The sequence below is a fragment of the Mus musculus genome, chromosome 11 (genome assembly GCF_000001635.26).
Source record: "Mus musculus strain C57BL/6J chromosome 11, GRCm38.p6 C57BL/6J".
NCBI classification, from domain to species: domain Eukaryota; kingdom Metazoa; phylum Chordata; class Mammalia; order Rodentia; family Muridae; genus Mus; species Mus musculus.
The window spans coordinates 108,394,666-108,415,099 of record NC_000077.6 but is presented as its reverse complement, the minus strand read 5'-3'; the positions used below and the strand labels follow the sequence as shown (position 1 = coordinate 108,415,099).

The 20,434-nt window shown below is 43.5% G+C and overlaps 1 protein-coding gene across 2 annotated transcripts; it reads right to left on the bottom strand.

Moving 5' to 3' along the window:
• Positions 1-703: 703 nt before the first annotated feature.
• On the bottom strand, positions 704-19,803 carry Apoh (apolipoprotein H). Of its 2 annotated transcripts, NM_013475.4 has the most exons (8): positions 19,693-19,803; positions 19,108-19,284; positions 17,705-17,801; positions 10,213-10,289; positions 7,621-7,809; positions 5,790-5,969; positions 2,908-3,105; positions 704-860 (listed from the first exon to the last, which is right to left on the bottom strand). In NM_013475.4, exons 1-8 carry the CDS (start codon positions 19,754-19,756, stop codon positions 805-807), a joined length of 1,038 nt encoding a protein of 345 aa, NP_038503.4. In that variant the 5' UTR covers positions 19,757-19,803; the 3' UTR covers positions 704-804. The 2 variants fall into 2 exon arrangements, with proteins under 2 accessions (NP_038503.4, XP_006532105.1); XM_006532042.1 differs by lacking the exons at positions 19,108-19,284; positions 19,693-19,803 and having other exon boundaries at positions 10,213-10,288; positions 17,703-17,787.
• Between the last annotated feature and the right edge of the window lie 631 nt (positions 19,804-20,434).

Sequence of the window (20,434 nt, the reverse complement as noted above, 5' to 3'; positions counted from 1 at the left end):
AACAGGGGGACCCAGGAGAGAATTATCCACTGTAGAGAGCAGGGGTGTAAGCAGACCAGAGACAGATTGCAGAAGTGCCGGACAGAATCTGAGAGCCTACATCTGCTGCATCTATGAATTTAAACTGGGTTCTATCCATGAGATGGTGATGTCTGCTTTGCTCCCAGCAACACTCAGCTTCTTAGGGGTGGGCATAGGCAAAGGAAAGAGAGCCTTGAGTGAGTTTAGCCAATAGATAAAACAGAACAAGGGAAGGGCAGAGGAAAGCCAAAGTCAGATGTTAGAATGATAATGAGTAATGGAAGTGTTTGTTGTTGCTGTTGTTGTTGGTTTGTTTGTTTGTTTGGCATCATGTAAAAACAGCATCAAGTATTCCAGGCCAGTTCTGTAGACCTGGAAGTCCTTGTTTACTCCTTTGTGGCCATGATACCCAAACTCAAGGAAGCACAAGAATTATCAAGGAACTACGTCTTCAATACAAATTTCAAGACCATGCTCTGGAACTGTGGACCGTTACCATTTCTGTTGCTGTAATGAGTAGATAAATACTGTCTTGGAGGTCTATGAACCCATCTGTAAAAAGTATTATAGTGTAACAGGGCTACTCTGCTAATGGGTACTGTGCTATATCGCTGCCAGACACCAAGGATGCTTTGAGTATGTGGATCTCTTAACATAACTAAAACCACGAGTCACACTGTAATAACTGAGGCAATCCAGTAACTTTATTCTGCTATTTCAGATGGATTCCTAAGACAAGCAGAAATACAAATACGACATTCAATTTTGATTCTGGAAACGACTTCAGCACGGTGTCAGTTCTGATGCATCCGTTTTCCAGAAAGCCAGAGAACTGTGCTCTGTGGGAGGAGGGGAAAAGATAAACAAGAGAGACAATCATTTCTTAAATTATCTAAACAGCTCATCCAAATCAAATACATCTTACACATGTGTTGAATAAATTTAATTTCTAGGAATAAAATCATTTAGTATGAGGTCTCAGTGATGGGAGAGGAAAAAAATGGGCAAGGATAAGCCATTTATTTCCAAGAAGAGAAAATGAAAGGTTTTATATAACTCTGACAGGCAAGATTAAAAGGGGGAGAAATCATATCCGCCTTTTATTTACTCCCTACGGAATCAAGAGTGCTGCCTCTGTCTGAAGACCGCAAGCAAAATCAGCCTGAAGAAACTACAGCAATGAGATTCTGATTTTTAAATTAACCCCTTCCAGTAGTTTCTCTACTGATTTGTATTAAGCCCATTGCATTTTGTCAATTGTATATTTAACATCTCACTAAGGTTCTAGTGCGTGCGTGCGTGCAGAGTGCGGAGACTAGACCTCAACGTTGGGTGTTTACCTCTATCACTATCTAGCCACTTTATTTTCTGAGACAGGGTTTCCCACTGAACCTTGAGAGCTCACTGATTGGCTAGCTAGGGAGCAAGCTCCAGAAATTTGCTCTCTACCTCCCAGCTCTTCTTCCCAGCTCTGGGGTTATAAACTTAGTACCCAGGCAGCTTTTTAATGGATTCTGGGATCCAAACCTTAGGCCCAGGTGCTTGTGCAACAGGCAGTATACCAAGGAATCCATCCCTGCAGCCTGAGCTCTTCTATCCTTTGGGCAGTAAGAACTTAGTCAGTAGGGTTCTAACTCTTTGTCATTGTGATGGCACTGGTTGAGCATGTATCCTATGCCACGAACAAAGTTTCTATTCATTAGGGCTGGGATGATGGCTCTGTGGGTAACAGCACTTGCTGCATAAGAGTTCAGATCCTAGCACCCATGTAAAAAGCTAGGCATGCCGCATGCTAATGCCTGTTACACCAGTTTTAAGAGGGAAACAAGAGGATGGCTGGGCCTTGCTGACCACCAGTCTAGCTCCAGATTGAGTGAGAGATCCTGTCTAAAAGAAATAATACAGAGAAGATAGAGTAGGACACATGACATCTTTCTCTAACCTCCACATGTAAGCACAGGTACATGTACCTGCACAATACACACACACACACAACACTCACACACACACACAACACTCATACACACACACACACACACACACACACACACAAAATAAAATACTTCTATCAGTTGAACCAACCTTATGAGGCATAGTGTATTAATCATTTATACTTTGTTCTCTCCCTAGATGGTAAGTTCTCAGACACTGTCCCCCAGTAATTTCTTTCTCAATTGTTGTCTTCCTAACCATCAATGCTTTGTCATCAATGGATCTGGAGAACTTATAAACCTAGAGCCAACGGTAGCTTCAGCCTCTCTTGGCTTTTCATTCCTGGCAATAAATACTACAAAAGCCCTAAATCTGAAACCTTAGGTTAGCGTGTAGTTCTATGTGCCATAGGTTAGCGTGTAATTCTATGTGCCATAGGTTAGCATGTAGTTCTATATGCCAACCAGTATCCACATCTGAATCCCACACATCTCTCTCGACATAGTTTTTTCTAAACAAACTGTGTCCTAAAGAATTCTTTTCAAAAGTGGCATTCCTAAAGGCAAGAAAAATAACACAGGATCTATAGGCTAATTACCATCGTTATTATCGGCATCTCTAAAATGTGGAATAATGAAGTGATAGATGATTGTATTATTCAATATTTGACCTTATTAGTTTTCATACTAAACTTGGAATTACACAAGATGGCATAATTCACCTCAACGGTCGATCAAAGAAACCCACAACCTCAAGGATTAATGAAAAGAATGGGAAAACAAAAAGCCAAAAAGCTGTAAGTAGCTCTCTGCTCTATCTGATTTCCTCCATCACCGTGGTTCTTTTTAAAGACCCAGTAGCCAGCTAGACTTAGCTTCTCAAAGTCACTCATAACTGGCTGGTGATAGCCGGGGCCAAGTGGAATTCCAACCAAACAGCCCATTGCAGCCTTACCCTTGAAGCACGAGGGAATCTCGATAGTGCCATCTCTGCAATGAGCCTCCACAGTGTAGCTGCACTTCTTCTCTTTGTTTTTGCAGTAGAAGTGAATTTTGTCGCCATGCATCATCCCATTCTTAAACTGTTCCTGGATCTTCACCCTCATCCCTTGGTACAGCACGGTGGCTTTCTTAACGGGGAGTTTGCAAGACTCTGAAAGAGAGAACGTCTGTAGTCAGGACAAGGGTCTGCTGATTCTTTGCTGAAGAGAATCTTTCTTGCTTACAGCCAGTGAGCTGGCTCAGTGGATAGAGGCACCTGCCACTAAGCCTGAGATCAATCAATCCACAGGACCCATGTGATAGAAGAAGAAAACTAAACTTCATCAAGCTGTTCTCGGACCTACACAAAGGCACCATGATGCATGTGAGCCCACATACATATGTGCACGTGCACACAAAATAATAAATATGTAGTGTGACATCCACATGTAGGTCATGATGAATGTGCATGCACACAGATACACACATAAATACACATACATATACAAACACAATAAAAATGTAAGACATTTTAAATTTCTTGACATATATCTGTGTGTGCATGAGATTATTCTTCAATATATAAATACCCATTCCAGATCCACTAAATCAGAAACTGAGGATGGAACACAGAAATAGGTATAAAAACTAGCCCTCAAGGGCCTCAGAGATGGCTCAGACAGTAAAATGCCTGCTACATAGCATGAAGACCTGAGTTCAGACCCCATCAAGGACCTACATAAGAACTAGGGTGGAAAGGGAGACCTGGAGAAGCCAACAGACAAACAGTTAGAGCTCTCTGGCTGGCCAGTGAGCCTCCGGGTTTAGTGAGCAATCTTGTCTTTAAAAAAATAAGGTAGGTAGTGATTGAAGAAGACATGTGACACCAGCCTCTGGCACACAGATATTTGTGTCCATACACACATGCATACACCCATACACACAAGTACATTCATGTGCACACATGCACACATATACACCCACACACGTGCACACGCACACACACCAGGGCTCTGATGCACCACGGCAAAGCCTGAGAGCCCGACATACCCTACCTTCCCTGCCCTATCTTCTGAGACACTCATAAATCAACTGCATTTGAACAGCTCTCCCAGACTCTGCTTCTAAGATATTCCAGCCAATAAAAACTAGCCCTCAAGGGCCTCAGAGATGGCTCAGACAGTAAAATGCCTGCTACATAGCATGAAGACCTGAGTTCAGACCCCATCAAGGACCTACATAAGAACTAGGGTGGAAAGGGAGACCTGGAGAAGCCAACAGACAAACAGTTAGAGCTCTCTGGCTGGCCAGTGAGCCTCCGGGTTTAGTGAGCAATCTTGTCTTTAAAAAAATAAGGTAGGTAGTGATTGAAGAAGACATGTGACACCAGCCTCTGGCACACAGATATTTGTGTCCATACACACATGCATACACCCATACACACAAGTACATTCATGTGCACACATGCACACATATACACCCACACACGTGCACACGCACACACACCAGGGCTCTGATGCACCACGGCAAAGCCTGAGAGCCCGACATACCCTACCTTCCCTGCCCTATCTTCTGAGACACTCATAAATCAACTGCATTTGAACAGCTCTCCCAGACTCTGCTTCTAAGATATTCCAGCCTACAACACCAGCCATTCATCATTTAGGTTTTGTGCCTGCTTTCCTTTTCTGTTTAAACAGTTCAGTGTGGGCAGAGATAGAGTGCTCTATGGTTGCTCTTTGCATAACCGTTGCATTATGCAAATCATGGCACTGACTGGATTAAGAACAGATGCCCAACTCAAAAAAAACCTGACAGCTCAAGGAAGGGAAGCCAGCCGGTGATGGGCGCTTTACCTACTGTAGAATCAAGGAGTTCAGAGAAAGAAAGGGACACAGAGACAGGAGTGGACCCTGACATGTTGTATCTCAGGTCCTCATTTGCATATTTCTTTTTATTTTAACAAGTCCCCCCACCCAACTAGCTTAGATGTGTGATTGATTTTTGCAACAAAGAAAGTCTTGACAAAAAAAGAGCCAGTGCAGGGGAAGGGGGGAGGGTTGGGGGAGCTGAGCGGGATGCTTGGCCTGCAGAGGCGAGCGAGCATAAACTGCTCTTTTAGAGGACCCGAGTTCTGTTCCCAGTACCCACATCAGGTGGCTTACAACTGCTGCTAACTGCAGTTCAAGGAATCCAGCACCTCTGATCCCTGCAGGCACCTGTACTCATACCTTGCCCACACACAAATTTAAAAACAGTAAAATAAATATTTTTCAAAAGGGTACTCATGGGCAGACTTAAAAATAAATACAAGCAGCTGGGTGTGGTGGTGCACACCTTTAATCCCAGAACTCTGGAGGCAGAGGTAGGTGAATTTCTGAGTTCGAGGCCAGCCTGGTCTACAGAGTTAGTTCCAGGACAGCCAGGGCTACACAGAGAAACCCTGTCTCGATAAAACCAAAAATAAATAGATAGATAGATTAGATTAGATTAGATAGATAGATAGATAGATAGATAGATAGATAGATAGATAGATAGATAGATAGATAGATAGATACAAGCAAAGACTTAAAAATAAATACAAGCAAAAATCATGGTCTTCCACCCTCTTGCTGGGGCTTACAGAGAACCTCCTTGTTTCCCATAGCTGAACGCTAAGCAACGTTCCAAAGCAGGCCAGTTTCCCCATGTACTTTGAATCCTTAGGACATTTACATGTTGATTCTATGAGAGGAGTCTGAGCAATAAGTGGGTATTAGATAGAACAAGAAAATGGCCAACGAGCGTGATCCACTCACTGGGCGAATTCAGTACTCTGATTCAGTACTCTGCAAGACCTCACCCACATGCCAGTACCTCTACAGGTCGGCAAGAAGGACCAAGTTCCCGTCTTGGTACATTCCGCTTCTTCTGGGCCGTCCAGCTTGTATGTCTCATGGCAACCAAATGTGGCTTTATCCTTATATAGAAGCACCGGCTTTGCAGGATAATTCACATACCCATTTTCTGGCCTCGGAGGGAAGGGACATTTTACTTCTGAAAAATGTAATCAGTAAGAAAAATGTTAGTAACTCATAGCATTTTCTGAGAGTTGCAAAATGCCTTCGCCTTTCCCTTACACCACAGAGCCAGTGAGCATCCTGTGAGTGAAATGCAGTTTCTAGGTCCCTGATGCTTGATTCTATCCCTGCTCTCTTACATTCATAGAACTCTGAATATTTAGAAAACACACGTTGAAAATAAATGATACCCTGCTAGCTCTTTGGGCTTTGAGTTTTCATCATGAAGTGTCATTTGTCACAAACTTCTACAATCTAAAATATGGATATGAAAGAAGAGGGAGAAAAGTCTTTTTTTTTCTCTAGTCAATAAACCAGATTAAAAAGACACTGGCGATGATTCTTAAATGTAGGGAGATTATAAAGTCATAGCCATCAATCAGACTATAACCCAGTTTTTAAAACCCTCATCCCTTAATCCAGGGACACCTCACTGGTGTTCCAGCTGTCACTAGACACAAGTCCTTTCATGCCTTTGTGGCTTTGCAAGTGATGTGACCCTGAATAGTGTGCCTTTCCTTTAACTTCCACTCATGATCCAAAGCCTATGTATCAAGGGTCTTGACTGCTGGAAATAACACGCAGTCAGTTTAGACTATTAATTGCAAGATAATTGATTCCCCGCAGGTCAGAAACTGAATTCATTCTCTTAATATCCCCAGTGTAAAGCACACTGCGTGGCAAACAGTAGACACTCGATAGACTTAGTGTGGTGGTGGCACACAGTTGACACTCAATAGACTTAGTGTGGTGGTGTGCACCTATAATCTCAGCACTTGGGAGGTAGTGGCAGGGGGATAAGAGCTAGAGACCCATCTCAGGCTACATCGTGAGTTTAAGATCAGCCCAGGATATTGTATAGAACTTTCTTCAGGATTGAAATGTTTCTGTCATAAAAGGAGGAAGGATGCTCATAAGACTCAAGAAACAAAGGTACCATCCACGGCCCCTCTCCAAAGTTGTGTAAATAGTGGCGATTGCTGAAGAAGATTCTCCTGCTAGTGGAGCAGCCTCCATATTGGGGGAAAGCAACAAGGATTGCAGCCTTCCTAGTTATCACCCACACATGCTGAAGTGGGTTTCTTCAGTGATGTAGTTGCCTTTGAGAAAGTCACAGAGTATGCATGTAACCCCTCACCTATGTGCCTATAACAACTCCAATAAACTCCCTAATCCCTTAGGCTACTAGACTCAGGTGGTATCATTTCTTTGGTCTTTCGTCAGGGCCTGATTTTTCCTCCCTAGGAAAAGTCACACAATGGATACGTGAGACCCTTTCTCAACAAAACAAAGAAGAAGCCTGGCAGCCGGGCAGCCATCAGGCATAACTTTAATCCCAGCACTTAGGAAGCACAGGTAGGCAGATGTCTGTGAGTTCAAGGCCATCCTGATCTACAGAGAAACTTCTAAGACAACTAAGGCTACACAGAGAAACCCTCTCTCAAAAGACCTGCCCCCTGCCCTCCCCCCTCAAGAAGAAAGAAAGCAAAAAATCAACATAACTTTTTAGTTTGTTGAGGGAGAGAACTTGGAATGTTCCTGGCAGTTGGCATTTTTTCAACACATTCAAAGATGTGTTTCTATGCTATTCTAGATATTTTGTCTTATATTTTGTCTTAGCCACTTACCCAGGCATTCTGGCAATCGGGTCCAGTTTCCTTGTTCTGTGCACATGACTGTGTCATTTCCGATCATGGCAAAGTGTGGCAAGCATTTAAAGACCACTGTGTCCTGATACAAAGAGTTGTTCCCAGCTGAAGGCCTATAATCCTTAAGGAGTGCAAACTTTGGAACTGGTGGTGGCGGGCAGGTGATGCCTGCAAAGAGAGATCACTGTCATCTCAATGAAAATAGCTGGGGTTTTGAAATACACTTTTTGGAGGCAGGTGGATCAGTGTGAGTTCAATGCCAGCCTGACATTATCTTAAATAAGAGAGAGAGAGAGAGAGACAGAGACAGAGACAGAGACAGAGACAGAGACAGAGACAGAGACAGAGACAGAGACAGAATGGATAGGTGGATACATAGATAGATAGATAGATAGATAGATAGATAGATAGATAGATAGATAGATAGGTTCTATAGTTGGCAGGATATATCTGTATATAAAAATAATTTGCTGCCACACCCAATGACCAGAGTTCAATCCACAGGACACACATAGCAGAAAGAAAGAAAGAACTGCCTTTCATAGATGATCTTTGGACCTCTACACATATGCCAAGTAAATATTTTTCAAAGAATTGTTTATTTTATGTATATGAGTACACTGTATCTGTCTTCAGACACACCAGAAGAGGGCATCAGACCCTATTACAGATGCTTGTGAGCCACCATGTGGTTGCTGGGATTTGAACTCAGGACCTCTGAAAGAACAGTCAGTGCCGTCTCTCCAGCCCCAAGTAAATAATTTAAAAGCTAAAATACACTCATCTCAGAACGAAAGAGAATATGAGAATGAATTTGAAGAAATGAAAACTTTGGTCACAAGTTTTGTAAAAACAAGCCATTGTTGATGACAAGTAAGAAAAAGTCAAATCAAGTTGCCAACCAGTCAGAATCCATCAACAGAGAAGAATAAGGAGGGGGAGAAGGAGGGGAGGAGGAGGGGACTGCAGAAATATATTTGTCTTGTCATGTTCATTTGTTTCCTACACATCTTTAGACTACCTTGAAAGATGTTTCTAGAAGTCAGAATGTATAGAAAACACTGTTGGGAGACGACCCTGCAATACTTGGTACCATATTGTTTGTGACTCTGAGTTCTGCCTCTAGTACGGTTTGTTCCTACAAATACCTCCTGCTTTGGGAATGAAAACATGGAGGTTTGCACATAGAGACATGCAGGGACCCAAAGACAAGGCAGTGGCTTATCAGCACTCCTTGGCAATGCATTGCCTTTCCTGCATATCCAGGGAATGTTACACTAACATAAAGACACTGCTGATGAAAAGATTTAGCATGATCTATCCTCAGTGGTTGTTTCTCAGGGAGTGGTCACTGACCAGCCGGGCAGCTGGAGAAGAGCTCAGACCACATCCCGGTGCTCGAGTCAGCATGTACAAGTTGATATCTAGTAGATGTCAACCCTGGTGACTGCTGTACACTTCCAAGCACGAGACTCGCTCGCTCGCTCAGATTAGCTTGAATTTAAAGTAGATTTTCTGCTCCTGACTGGAAAAAAAAAGTTAATTTATGTAACTGGTATAAATATGCTTCAAAGGGAGATGACCCGAATCATGGAGAGCCTAGCTGTGGACAAAGAACTCAATTTATCTTTAAATATTTTAATTTGGTTAGGATTCTCTGGAATTCCTCTAGTTTTCTACTCTCCTTTGCTAGGACCGGTGTCCCTGAAAGGCTAAAGGACCACATCCATAACTGGTCTGGGCCTCTTAGTCAAAGATTCGAGTTATATAAATCTCAAGCTAGGATACCTGAAAAGAATTGTCTCTATAGGAATGGGCCCAGAGTTTCCACTGACTGCTTAATTGAGCATATCTTGAATAAGTCATGAAGGCCTTGCTCTTATGCTACAAGGTGCTTGGTGGCTTATTATGACGGACTATCCTTATCTCTTCCACTGGATTCATTCTCTTGGCTATCCTCTCCTTTGGGCTTACAACAAGGCTTGTGGGTTGTAACACCTTTGAGGGTCAAATATCAAATATCCTGCATATAAGCTATTTACATTAAGATTCATAACAGCAGCAAAATTACACTTCTGAAGTAGTCATGAAATAAATTTATATGGGGGGGTTGTCATGACATGAGAAATTATATTAAAGGGTTGCAGCATTAGGAAGGTTGAGAACTACTGCCTTGTCAGCTCAAAATACAGCATGCAGAACCCCAGTCCACGTTTGGTAGAGATGGGATCAGGTCATCTCATGAATGAATGAGGAAGAACGCACTAACAGGAAGAGATGTCTGAAGCCACTGCTGGTGGAAGTCCCCCTTGCCAGGACTGGGGGTGTAGATGAGAAGGTAGAGAGATACTGTGCCTGGCTTGGCTCCCTAGCATGACAAGAAGGAAAGGGAAGGGGAGGAGAGGGGAGGAGAGGGGAGGGGAAGGGAGGGGAGGGGAGGGGAGAGTTAGGACTGTGAGGTCTCTGGGAACACAGAGTTTCTGGACTGTGGAGTTGGCAATACTAAGACTAGGAAATTTGTGGACAGACCAACGGGTCCCTCAACTTTCAGGTAGGACCCCCAAGACTCACGAGCACAAGCAGGAATATCTGGGCTCCATTTTCCTTCCTCCGTGCACTTAGATGAGCTGGTCCCATTCAGAAAAAACCTGGAAAAGAAAAATGTAATGTATTAACCAATAAAGTAACCTCATTGGCATTATAAACGTGCTAGGGACTGAACTTACATGTAGAAGACATGAATTCTACTACTGAGGTCCCCACCCTTAGCCCTATTCATTTGTTTTGAATCAGGGACTTACTATGTTGCCAAATAAGAAAACTGAAGGACCAGGAAGTAGTGGCATGTGGCTTTTAATCCCAGCACTTGGGAGGCAGAGGCAGGCAGATTTCTGAGTTCGAGGCCAGCCTGGTCTACAGAGTGAGTTCCAGGATATCCGGGACTATACAGAGAAACCCTGTCTCAAAAAAAACAAGAAAGATAGAAAGAAAGAAAGAAAGAAAGAAAGAAAGATGTTGGGAGCCGCCCCCACATTCGCCGTTACAAGATGGCGCTGACATCCTGTGTTCTAAGTGGTAAACAAATAATCTGCGCATGTGCCAAGGGTATCTTATGACTACTTGTGCTCTGCCTTCCCCGTGACGTCAACTCGGCCGATGGGCTGCAGCCAATCAAGGAGTGACACGTCCGAGGCGAAGGAGAATGCTCCTTAAGAGGGACGGGGTTTCGTTCTCTCTCTCTCTCTCTCTTGCTTTTCTCTCTCTCTTGCTTCTCTCTCTTGCTTCGCTCTCTCTTGCTTCTTGCTCTCTTGCTGCTTACACTCTGGCTCCTGAAGATGTAAGAATAAAGCTTTGCCGCAGAAGATTCTGGTCTGTGGTGTTCTTCCTGGCCGGTCGTGAGAACGCGTCTAATAACAATTGGTGCCGAATTCCGGGACGAGAAAAAAACTCCGGACTGGCGCAGGAGGGATACTTCATTCCAGAACCAGAACTGCGAATCAAGGTTATAAGGTTCCCGTAACACAGACTGTTGAGAAGGATTCAACTGCCGAATTCAGAACTCATCAGCTGGGGAACGACGGTGATAAAGGTTCCCGTAAAGCAGACTGTTGAGAAGGATTCAACTGCCGAATTCAGAACTCATCAGCTGGGGAACGACGGTGATAAAGGTTCCCGTAAAGCAGACTGTTAAGAAGGATTCAACTGTATGAATTCAGAACTTTTCAGCTGGGGAACGAGAGTACCAGTGAGTATGTTTGGCCTTGAATTTTTTCTGGTGTTAGGAGCCCTTTTGTTCTTTTTCACATGCTATCAAGTGATTAAGATAGGGCTGAAAATTCTAGAGGAAATTCAGGACAAGCTATCAGAAGTAAAGCGGGAAGAAAGAGTAGGAACAAAGAGGAAGTATGGTACACAAAATAAGTATACAGGCCTTTCCAAGGGTCTTGAACCCGAGGAAAAGTTAAGGTTAGGTAGGAATACCTGGAGAGAGATTAGAAGAAAAAGAGGAAAAAGGGAGAAGAAAAAAGATCGATTAGCGGAGGTCTCTAGGAGATACTCGTCACTAGATGAGCTCAGGAAGCCAGCTCTTAGTAGCTCTGAAGCAAGTGAAGAATCCTCCTCTGAGGAAACAGACTGGGAGGAAGAAGCAGCCCATTACCAGCCAGCTAATCGGTCAAGAAAAAAGCCAAAAGCGGCTGGCGAAGGCCAGTTTGCTAATTGGCCTCAGGGCAATCGGCTACCAGGTGCACTCCCGCCCTATGCGGAGTCCCCGCCCTGCGTAGTGCGTCAGCCCGTAGTGCGTCAGCAATGCGCAGAGAGGCAGTGCGCAGAAAGGCAGTGCGCAGACTCATTCATTCCCCGAGAGGAACAAAGGAAAATACAACAGGCATTTCCAGTCTTTGAAGGAGCCGAGGGTGGGCGTGTCCACGCTCCGGTAGAATATGTGCAGATTAAATATGGAATCAATGCTAATTTTACCTTGGTGCAGTTAGACAGGCTTGCCAGCATGGCACTAACTCCTGCCGACTGGCAAATGATTGCAAAAGCCGCTCTCCCTAGTATGGCCAAATATGTGGAATGGCGAGCTCTGTGGCGAGAGGCTGCACAGGCGCAGGACCGAGCAAACGCTGCTGCTTTAACTCCAGAGCAGAGAGATTGGACTTTTGACTTGTTAACGGGTCAGAGAGCTTATTCTGCTAAACCTGATAAGAGGTATCAATGGAAGGTCTTACCACAGGGGATGTCCAATAGTCCTACAATGTGCCAGCTTTATATACAAAAAGCTCTTTTGCCAGTGAGGGAACAATTCCCCTCTTTAATTTTGCTCCTTTACATGGATGACATCCTCCTGTGCCATAAAGACCTTACCATGCTACAAAAGGCATATCCTTTTCTACTTAAAACTTTAAGTCAGTGGGGTTTACAGATAGCCACAGAAAAGGTCCAAATTTCTGATACAGGACAATTCTTGGGCTCTGTGGTGTCCCCAGATAAGATTGTGCCCCAAAAGGTAGAAATAAGAAGAGATCACCTCCATACCTTAAATGATTTTCAAAAGCTGTTGGGAGATATTAATTGGCTCAGACCTTTTTTAAAGATTCCTTCCGCTGAGTTAAGGCCTTTGTTTAGTATTTTAGAAGGAGATCCTCATATCTCCTCCCCTAGGACTCTTACTCTAGCTGCTAACCAGGCCTTACAAAAAGTGGAAAAGGCCTTACAGAATGCACAATTACAACGTATTGAGGATTCGCAGCCTTTCAGTTTGTGTGTCTTTAAGACAGCACAATTGCCAACTGCAGTTTTGTGGCAGAATGGGCCATTGTTGTGGATCCATCCAAACGTATCCCCAGCTAAAATAATAGATTGGTATCCTGATGCAATTGCACAGCTTGCCCTTAAAGGTCTAAAAGCAGCAATCACCCACTTTGGGCAAAGTCCATATCTTTTAATTGTACCTTATACCGCTGCACAGGTTCAAACCTTGGCAGCCACATCTAATGATTGGGCAGTTTTAGTTACCTCCTTTTCAGGAAAAATAGATAACCATTATCCAAAACATCCAATCTTACAGTTTGCCCAAAATCAATCTGTTGTGTTTCCACAAATAACAGTAAGAAACCCACTTAAAAATGGGATTGTGGTATATACTGATGGATCAAAAACTGGCATAGGTGCCTATGTGGCTAATGGTAAAGTGGTATCCAAACAGTATAATGAAAATTCACCTCAAGTGGTAGAATGTTTAGTGGTCTTAGAAGTTTTAAAAACCTTTTTAAAACCCCTTAATATTGTGTCAGATTCCTGTTATGTGGTAAATGCAGTAAATCTTTTAGAAGTGGCTGGAGTGATTAAGCCTTCCAGTAGAGTTGCCAATATTTTTCAGCAGATACAATTAGTTTTGTTATCTAGAAGATCTCCTGTTTATATTACTCATGTTAGAGCCCATTCAGGCCTACCTGGCCCCATGGCTCTGGGAAATGATTTGGCAGATAAGGCCACTAAAGTGGTGGCTGCTGCCCTATCATCCCCGGTAGAGGCTGCAAGAAATTTTCATAACAATTTTCATGTGACGGCTGAAACATTACGCAGTCGTTTCTCCTTGACAAGAAAAGAAGCCCGTGACATTGTTACTCAATGTCAAAGCTGCTGTGAGTTCTTGCCAGTTCCTCATGTGGGAATTAACCCACGCGGTATTCGACCTCTACAGGTCTGGCAAATGGATGTTACACATGTTTCTTCCTTTGGAAAACTTCAATATCTCCATGTGTCCATTGACACATGTTCTGGCATCATGTTTGCTTCTCCGTTAACTGGAGAAAAAGCCTCACATGTGATTCAACATTGTCTTGAGGCATGGAGTGCTTGGGGGAAACCCAGACTCCTTAAGACTGATAATGGACCAGCTTATACGTCTCAAAAATTCCAACAGTTCTGCCGTCAGATGGACGTGACCCACCTGACTGGACTTCCATACAACCCTCAAGGACAGGGTATTGTTGAGCGTGCGCATCGCACCCTCAAAGCCTATCTTATAAAACAGAAGAGGGGAACTTTTGAGGAGACTGTACCCCGAGCACCAAGAGTGTCGGTGTCTTTGGCACTCTTTACACTCAATTTTTTAAATATTGATGCTCATGGCCATACTGCGGCTGAACGTCATTGTTCAGAGCCAGATAGGCCCAATGAGATGGTTAAATGGAAAAATGTCCTTGATAATAAATGGTATGGCCCGGATCCTATCTTGATAAGATCCAGGGGAGCTATCTGTGTTTTCCCACAGAATGAAGACAACCCATTTTGGTTACCAGAAAGACTCACCCGAAAAATCCAGACTGACCAAGGGAATACTAATGTCCCTCGTCTTGGTGATGTCCAGGGCGTCAATAATAAAGAGAGAGCAGCGTTGGGGGATAATGTCGACATTTCCACTCCCAATGACGGTGATGTATAATGCTCAAGTATTCTCCTGCTTTTTTACCACTAACTAGGAACTGGGTTTGGCCTTAATTCAGACAGCCTTGGCTCTGTCTGGACTTGTCCAGATACAACTAGATGTATTATGACAAATAACTCAGCAGGGATGTGAACAAAAGTTTCCGGGATTGTGTGTTATTTCCATTCAGTATGTTAAATTTACTAGGACAGCTAATTTGTCAAAAAGTCTTTTTCAGTATATGTTACAGAATTGGATGGCTGAATTTGAACAGACCCTTCGAGGCTTGCCATCATTCAGGTCAACTCCACGCGCTTGGACCTGTCCCTGACCAAAGGATTACCCAATTGGATCTCCTCAGCATTTTCTTTCTTTAAAAAATGGGTGGGATTAATATTATTTGGAGATACACTTTGCTGTGGATTAGTGTTGCTTCTTTGATTGGTCTGTAAGCTTAAGGCCTAAACTAGGAGAGACAAGGTGGTTATTGCCCAGGCGCTTGCAGGACTAGAACATGGAGCTTCCCCTGATATATCTATGCTTAGGCAATAGGTCGCTGGCCACTCAGCTCTTATATCTCACGAGGCTAGTCTCATTGCACGAGATAGAGTGAGTGTGCTTCAGCAGCCCGAGAGAGTTGCAAGGCTAAGCACTGCAATGGAAAGGCTCTGCGGCATATATGAGCCTATTCTAGGGAGACATGTCATCTTTCATGAAGGTTCAGTGTCCTAGTTCCCTTCCCCCAGGCAAAACGACACGGGAGCAGGTCAGGGTTGCTCTGGGTAAAAGCCTGTAAGCCTAAGAGCTAATCCTGTACATGGCTCCTTTACCTACACACTGGGGATTTGACCTCTATCTCCACTCTCATTAATATGGGTGGCCTATTTGCTCTTATTAAAAGAAAAAGGGGGAGATGTTGGGAGCCGCCCCCACATTCGCCGTTACAAGATGGCGCTGACATCCTGTGTTCTAAGTGGTAAACAAATAATCTGCGCATGTGCCAAGGGTATCTTATGACTACTTGTGCTCTGCCTTCCCCGTGACGTCAACTCGGCCGATGGGCTGCAGCCAATCAAGGAGTGACACGTCCGAGGCGAAGGAGAATGCTCCTTAAGAGGGACGGGGTTTCGTTCTCTCTCTCTCTCTCTCTTGCTTTTCTCTCTCTCTTGCTTCTCTCTCTTGCTTCGCTCTCTCTTGCTTCTTGCTCTCTTGCTGCTTACACTCTGGCTCCTGAAGATGTAAGAATAAAGCTTTGCCGCAGAAGATTCTGGTCTGTGGTGTTCTTCCTGGCCGGTCGTGAGAACGCGTCTAATAACAGAAAGAAAGAAAGAAAGAAAGAAAGAAAGAAAGAGAGAGAGAGAGAGGGGGGGAGGGGAGGGAGGGAGGGAGGGAGGAAGGAAGGAAGGAAGGAAGGAAGGAAGAAAGAAAGAAAGAAAGAAAGAAAGAAAGAAAGAAAGAAAGAAAGAAAGAAAACTGAAGGGATTCTCCTGCCTTATAAAAAAAAGAGAAGACGAGAAGAGAAGAGAAGAGAAGAGAAGAGAAGAGAAGAGAAGAGAAGAGAAGAGAAGAGAAGAGAAGAGAAGAGAAGAGAAACGAGAAACGAGAAACGACTGGATGTTTCTGTGATCGGTGAATGTAGAGGCCCATACCCCTAATTTCCTTATTTCCAGCCAATTGGCCAAGTTATCAGCTCCTTAGATAAGGCTGAGAACCAGCTCTTTTACTGGATGTCAGAATGCAGCAAGCTGTGATGTTCATTAGCTCTGATGGCACGAATATGTGTGAACAGCGCATGTCATCATTGCCAATGAAGATTCAGCACTCTCACTGAAGCCCCGCCCCCACCCCACCCTACCCCTGCCCAGGGGCCTTTGGCACCAGCCCCACTAGCAGCTTGGAATTTCTGTGAAGAGACCCATGCCTCTCCTTCACACATGGGTTTCCAGATCTCCACTCCCAAACAAGGATCTTCAAAGAAACTGTCACCGCGGACAGCAGCACACTCTCCATGGGGGGTCACACTGGTGTCATTTCTTATAAAACAGATGAATTGCATGACAAGTGACATACATGTGAGGCTGTGACACTGTGTAAGCACTCACAGAAACAGGTTCGTGCTGGAGAAATGGCTCCCTGGTTAAGAGCACACTGCTCTTGCAGAGGACCAGAGTTTGAATTCTAGCACCTACACTGGACAGCTCACCTGTAACTCCAGACCTCTTCAGATAACACTGTTATCTAAAGCTAGTGACCTCTGTGGGGCCCCACATTCATGTGTACATAACCCCACACAGACACATAATTAAAACTGATAAAATAAATCTGTGGTGGTTTGAATAAGAATGGCCCCTGTGGGCTCCTATACTTGAATGCTTGGTCACCAGGGAGTGGCTCTGTTTCAGGGATTGGGAAGTTGGACCTTGTCGGAGGAAGTATGTCATGGTGGGTGGGCTTTGAGGTTTCAAAAAACACAAGCCAGGCCCAGTGCCTCTCTCGTTCTGCTACCTTCGGATCCAGATGTAGAGCTCTTAGCACCATGTCTATCATGTGTTTCCATGCTGATAATATATCAAAGCTCTGAAACTGTAAGCACACCCCGTGCTTTCCTTGGTAAGAGTTGCCACAGTCATGGCGTCTCTTCACAGCAATAGAATGATAACTAAGACAAAAATATCCAAAAAAGGAATAGGCTCTGTGTCACCATATTCCAGTCTTCTCCATGGAATCCCTTTCAAAAGACTACCTACCACACTGGTCAGTCAGTCTTAGAACTAAAACCCAAGCCTCATTCTTACTGTATATCAGTCATATGCTAAGAGCTGGCCCAGAGATGAGAATGAATTATGGAACAGGCTCACTCTTTTCATTGTGTCTCCTCCTACACGTGATTAACTCGAGGCACAGAAGCTGGAGTGCTAGTCTCCTGTATCATGTGATGATATGTTTTCCATTTCATGTACCACCCTCAATGTCATCATAGCATTTGGTGAAAGCAGGACTTAAATGTATTTCGTATCCAGCAAGCCTAGCCCAAAGACTAGAAAGAGTACAGAGCAACCGTGATGCTTAGCTAAGAGACCCAGATGTTTGCTCAGTCTGCCAGTTCCTTCATCTCACTACAATCCTTACCCAGGGTTACAAGCAAAACTGATGTTCTTGGGATATTCAAAACTCGTGTAGCGTACAATTCCATTTTCTAAGATTCCAGCGAAAGGACATACTCTGGCTGCAATTTAAAGAGAAACACTGGTAAATATTGACTGAAGTATAGACTTGTAAACTTTCCATCTCTTGATCCAGTAACTACTAGTAAGTGTTCTAAAAGAGTGATAGAAATGGAGAAATGATACATGTATTACAACAGGACTTGGACGATCTAAAAGATCACTGTCATGGGACTACTTTAATTAGGCAAACTAAACCACCAACTGGTTATATTTTATCTGCATATATTTTTATAATATGCAGATAAAAATAGAAAAACACAACATTATATGCACTCTTTGCAATGATGCAAAAGGCATATGGAAAGTAAGTTGAAAATATTGTTATTAGCGATAAGAGAGATAGTTGATTTTAAATGATTTTTCCATTAAAAATCATGCTTAAGGGGTAGAAGTGTAGTTTGGTGGTGGAATACATGTTTAGCCCAAATTTAATCCCTAGTGCTTCAAAAAAAAAAAAACTCACTTAGATTTAAAAAAATAAAGAACAAACTCAAATTACTTGCAAGAACATATATAAGTCTGATAAAGGTCGTATCTATAAAATCAAAATAATCAGGGCTCTGATTGCCCCATCTAGCTACTCTAAATAATTGCCACAATACTCTGTTTGATTGCTTAATATTTGACTCTGACAATTCAGCTGAGAGCTGGGTGTAGTGGTTCACGTCTGTGATCCCAGAACTCAGAGGCAGGAAGTTCAGGCTCACCCTCAGCTACCAAGCGAGGTTCCGCATAGAGCACCAGGCGGACACCATGTTTAAAAAAAAACAAAAAAACAAAGGCTAACATGGTTATAAACCATGTTCCAAGGAATAAATGAAGATAACCATTTACCATAAAATAATGTGCTATAAAACATATATTATCAAATTCCAACATGTCTATATTTCATTGTAAACATGTACTTAATTTAGATAAATTTATACTCAGTTCAGTAAATATTGAGTCTGCTTCCCTTCTGAGGCAAAGTCCGAAGATATGATTGTTCCCCATCTGTTTACCCATGAGTCTCTTTGGCAACACTTCTCCACTACTTGTCTTTTAATTTGTGTTATGTTTCCTTTTCCATTGGTCAATTCTGCTCTCTCTCTCTCTCTCTCTCTCTCTCTCTCTCTCTCTCTCTCTCCCTCCCACCGTCCCTCCCCCACTTAAACTTTCCTTAGCTGTCTGCTTCTCTAAATGTGACTTTTTGTGTGATACCTGGCACTCAGCCCTGGGCACTCCGAACAGAATGAAGTAGGTTTTCCCTGCAAATATCCATAATCCACACAAGGGAAGAGAGCTAGAGAGAAGTTTCAGACTTACGGACACATCTCAGGGTGTTGATGGGCCACATTCCTGTGAGAGGACAGGTAAACCGTCTCATCCCTCCCCTGGACACGTAGCCTGGCTTGCAGGAGTAGACAATCTGCTCCCCAGGGTCGTAGGATGTCTTTAAGGGGACAACCGTAGCAAATGGTAGGTCATCCGGCTTCGGACAGACTGAACACAACAGAACACAAAACAGACTGTTAAGAAGAAAATCTCAATTCAGGATTTTCTTCTTAGGAGTTTTAAAATCCCCTAGCATATAAGGGAAAGATGTTTACAAATTGTAGATCTACACAATTCTGTACCAAATACTTCCTACACAAGATCTCATCCGACCTTAATGACCATTTGAAGGAGGTCTTACTGTCATCTACATATTACAGGTCAGCGTGCTGAGTTTAAATTTGGCTGAATATCCTACAGATGTATTTTAAGAATGGCAACATTGAAGAATAAAGTAAGTATCCATGCCATCTCTCCAGCATCCACTCTGCCTTGAAAGCCATCATTATTGTGTATGACCCAACACAACCTCATTGGTCAGAGCTCTCATTTTTCTCAAAGGCAAGAAGTACTCACTCCGTCCTGCAATAGCAACATGGCAGAGGAAGGCGGAGAACAAGGCGAGCACCGGGGAAACCATTGCGGATGCGTCCCACCAGCTTCACCAAAGTGGTGTCTTCTGCTGAAGAGAGGCACACAAATACAGAGGTGCTTAAATATTAAACCATGTTTGGGGTGTACTTTCATTTCTGTAAACAGAAGCTAAAGCGCTGCGCTTTGGAAAGGACAGAGAGAACTCTGTTCTTCAATCATTGACCACACTTCTCCAGGCCCGTTGTGAAATCTTTGGTGGGTGCTTCTCTGGAATAGCACATTTTTTTCTTGGTAGCACAAATAGGTCATAATTGCCTCTGAAAGAATCCTGATGATTACTGGCACTGTCTGGACCTCTTGTTCTCTCTCTCCCTCCCTCCCTCCCTTCTCCCTTCCTTAGATTGCTTGGAGTTTTAGTATGTCATAGATGGAACACCAAAAGTAGAACACCCCTATTTCATTTAGTGTCCTTGACATGTGAAGTCATGGCAATCTTCTGTTTCCACATCTCTAAAATGGTATTCCCTGGGCCACGGGGAGTGGCTCCACTATTAAGTGCACTCATTATGCTTGCAGAGGACCCAGGTATTGCTCCTGGTACTCACATCAGGTGGCTCACTAGCATCAAGTGCCTCACAAACACATGTAACTCCAGTTCTAGGGCTTCATACATCCTCTTGTGGTCCTCAAAGATACACACATGTGGGACACATAAACCCATACA

Bases quoted from the DNA above. Each gene is read 5' to 3' on its own strand.
- Apoh (NM_013475.4), bottom strand. From the start codon at position 19,756: ATGGTTTCCCCGGTGCTCGCCTTGTTCTCCGCCTTCCTCTGCCATGTT. The intron at 17,802-19,107 runs GTAAGTCTGAAA...TTTAAATTGCAG, and splicing joins CAACACCCTGAGATGTGTCC to CCAGAGTATGTCCTTTCGCT. The intron at 3,106-5,789 runs GTACTGGCATGT...TCTCTCTTTCAG, and splicing joins CTTCTTGCCGACCTGTAGAG to AGTCTTGCAAACTCCCCGTT.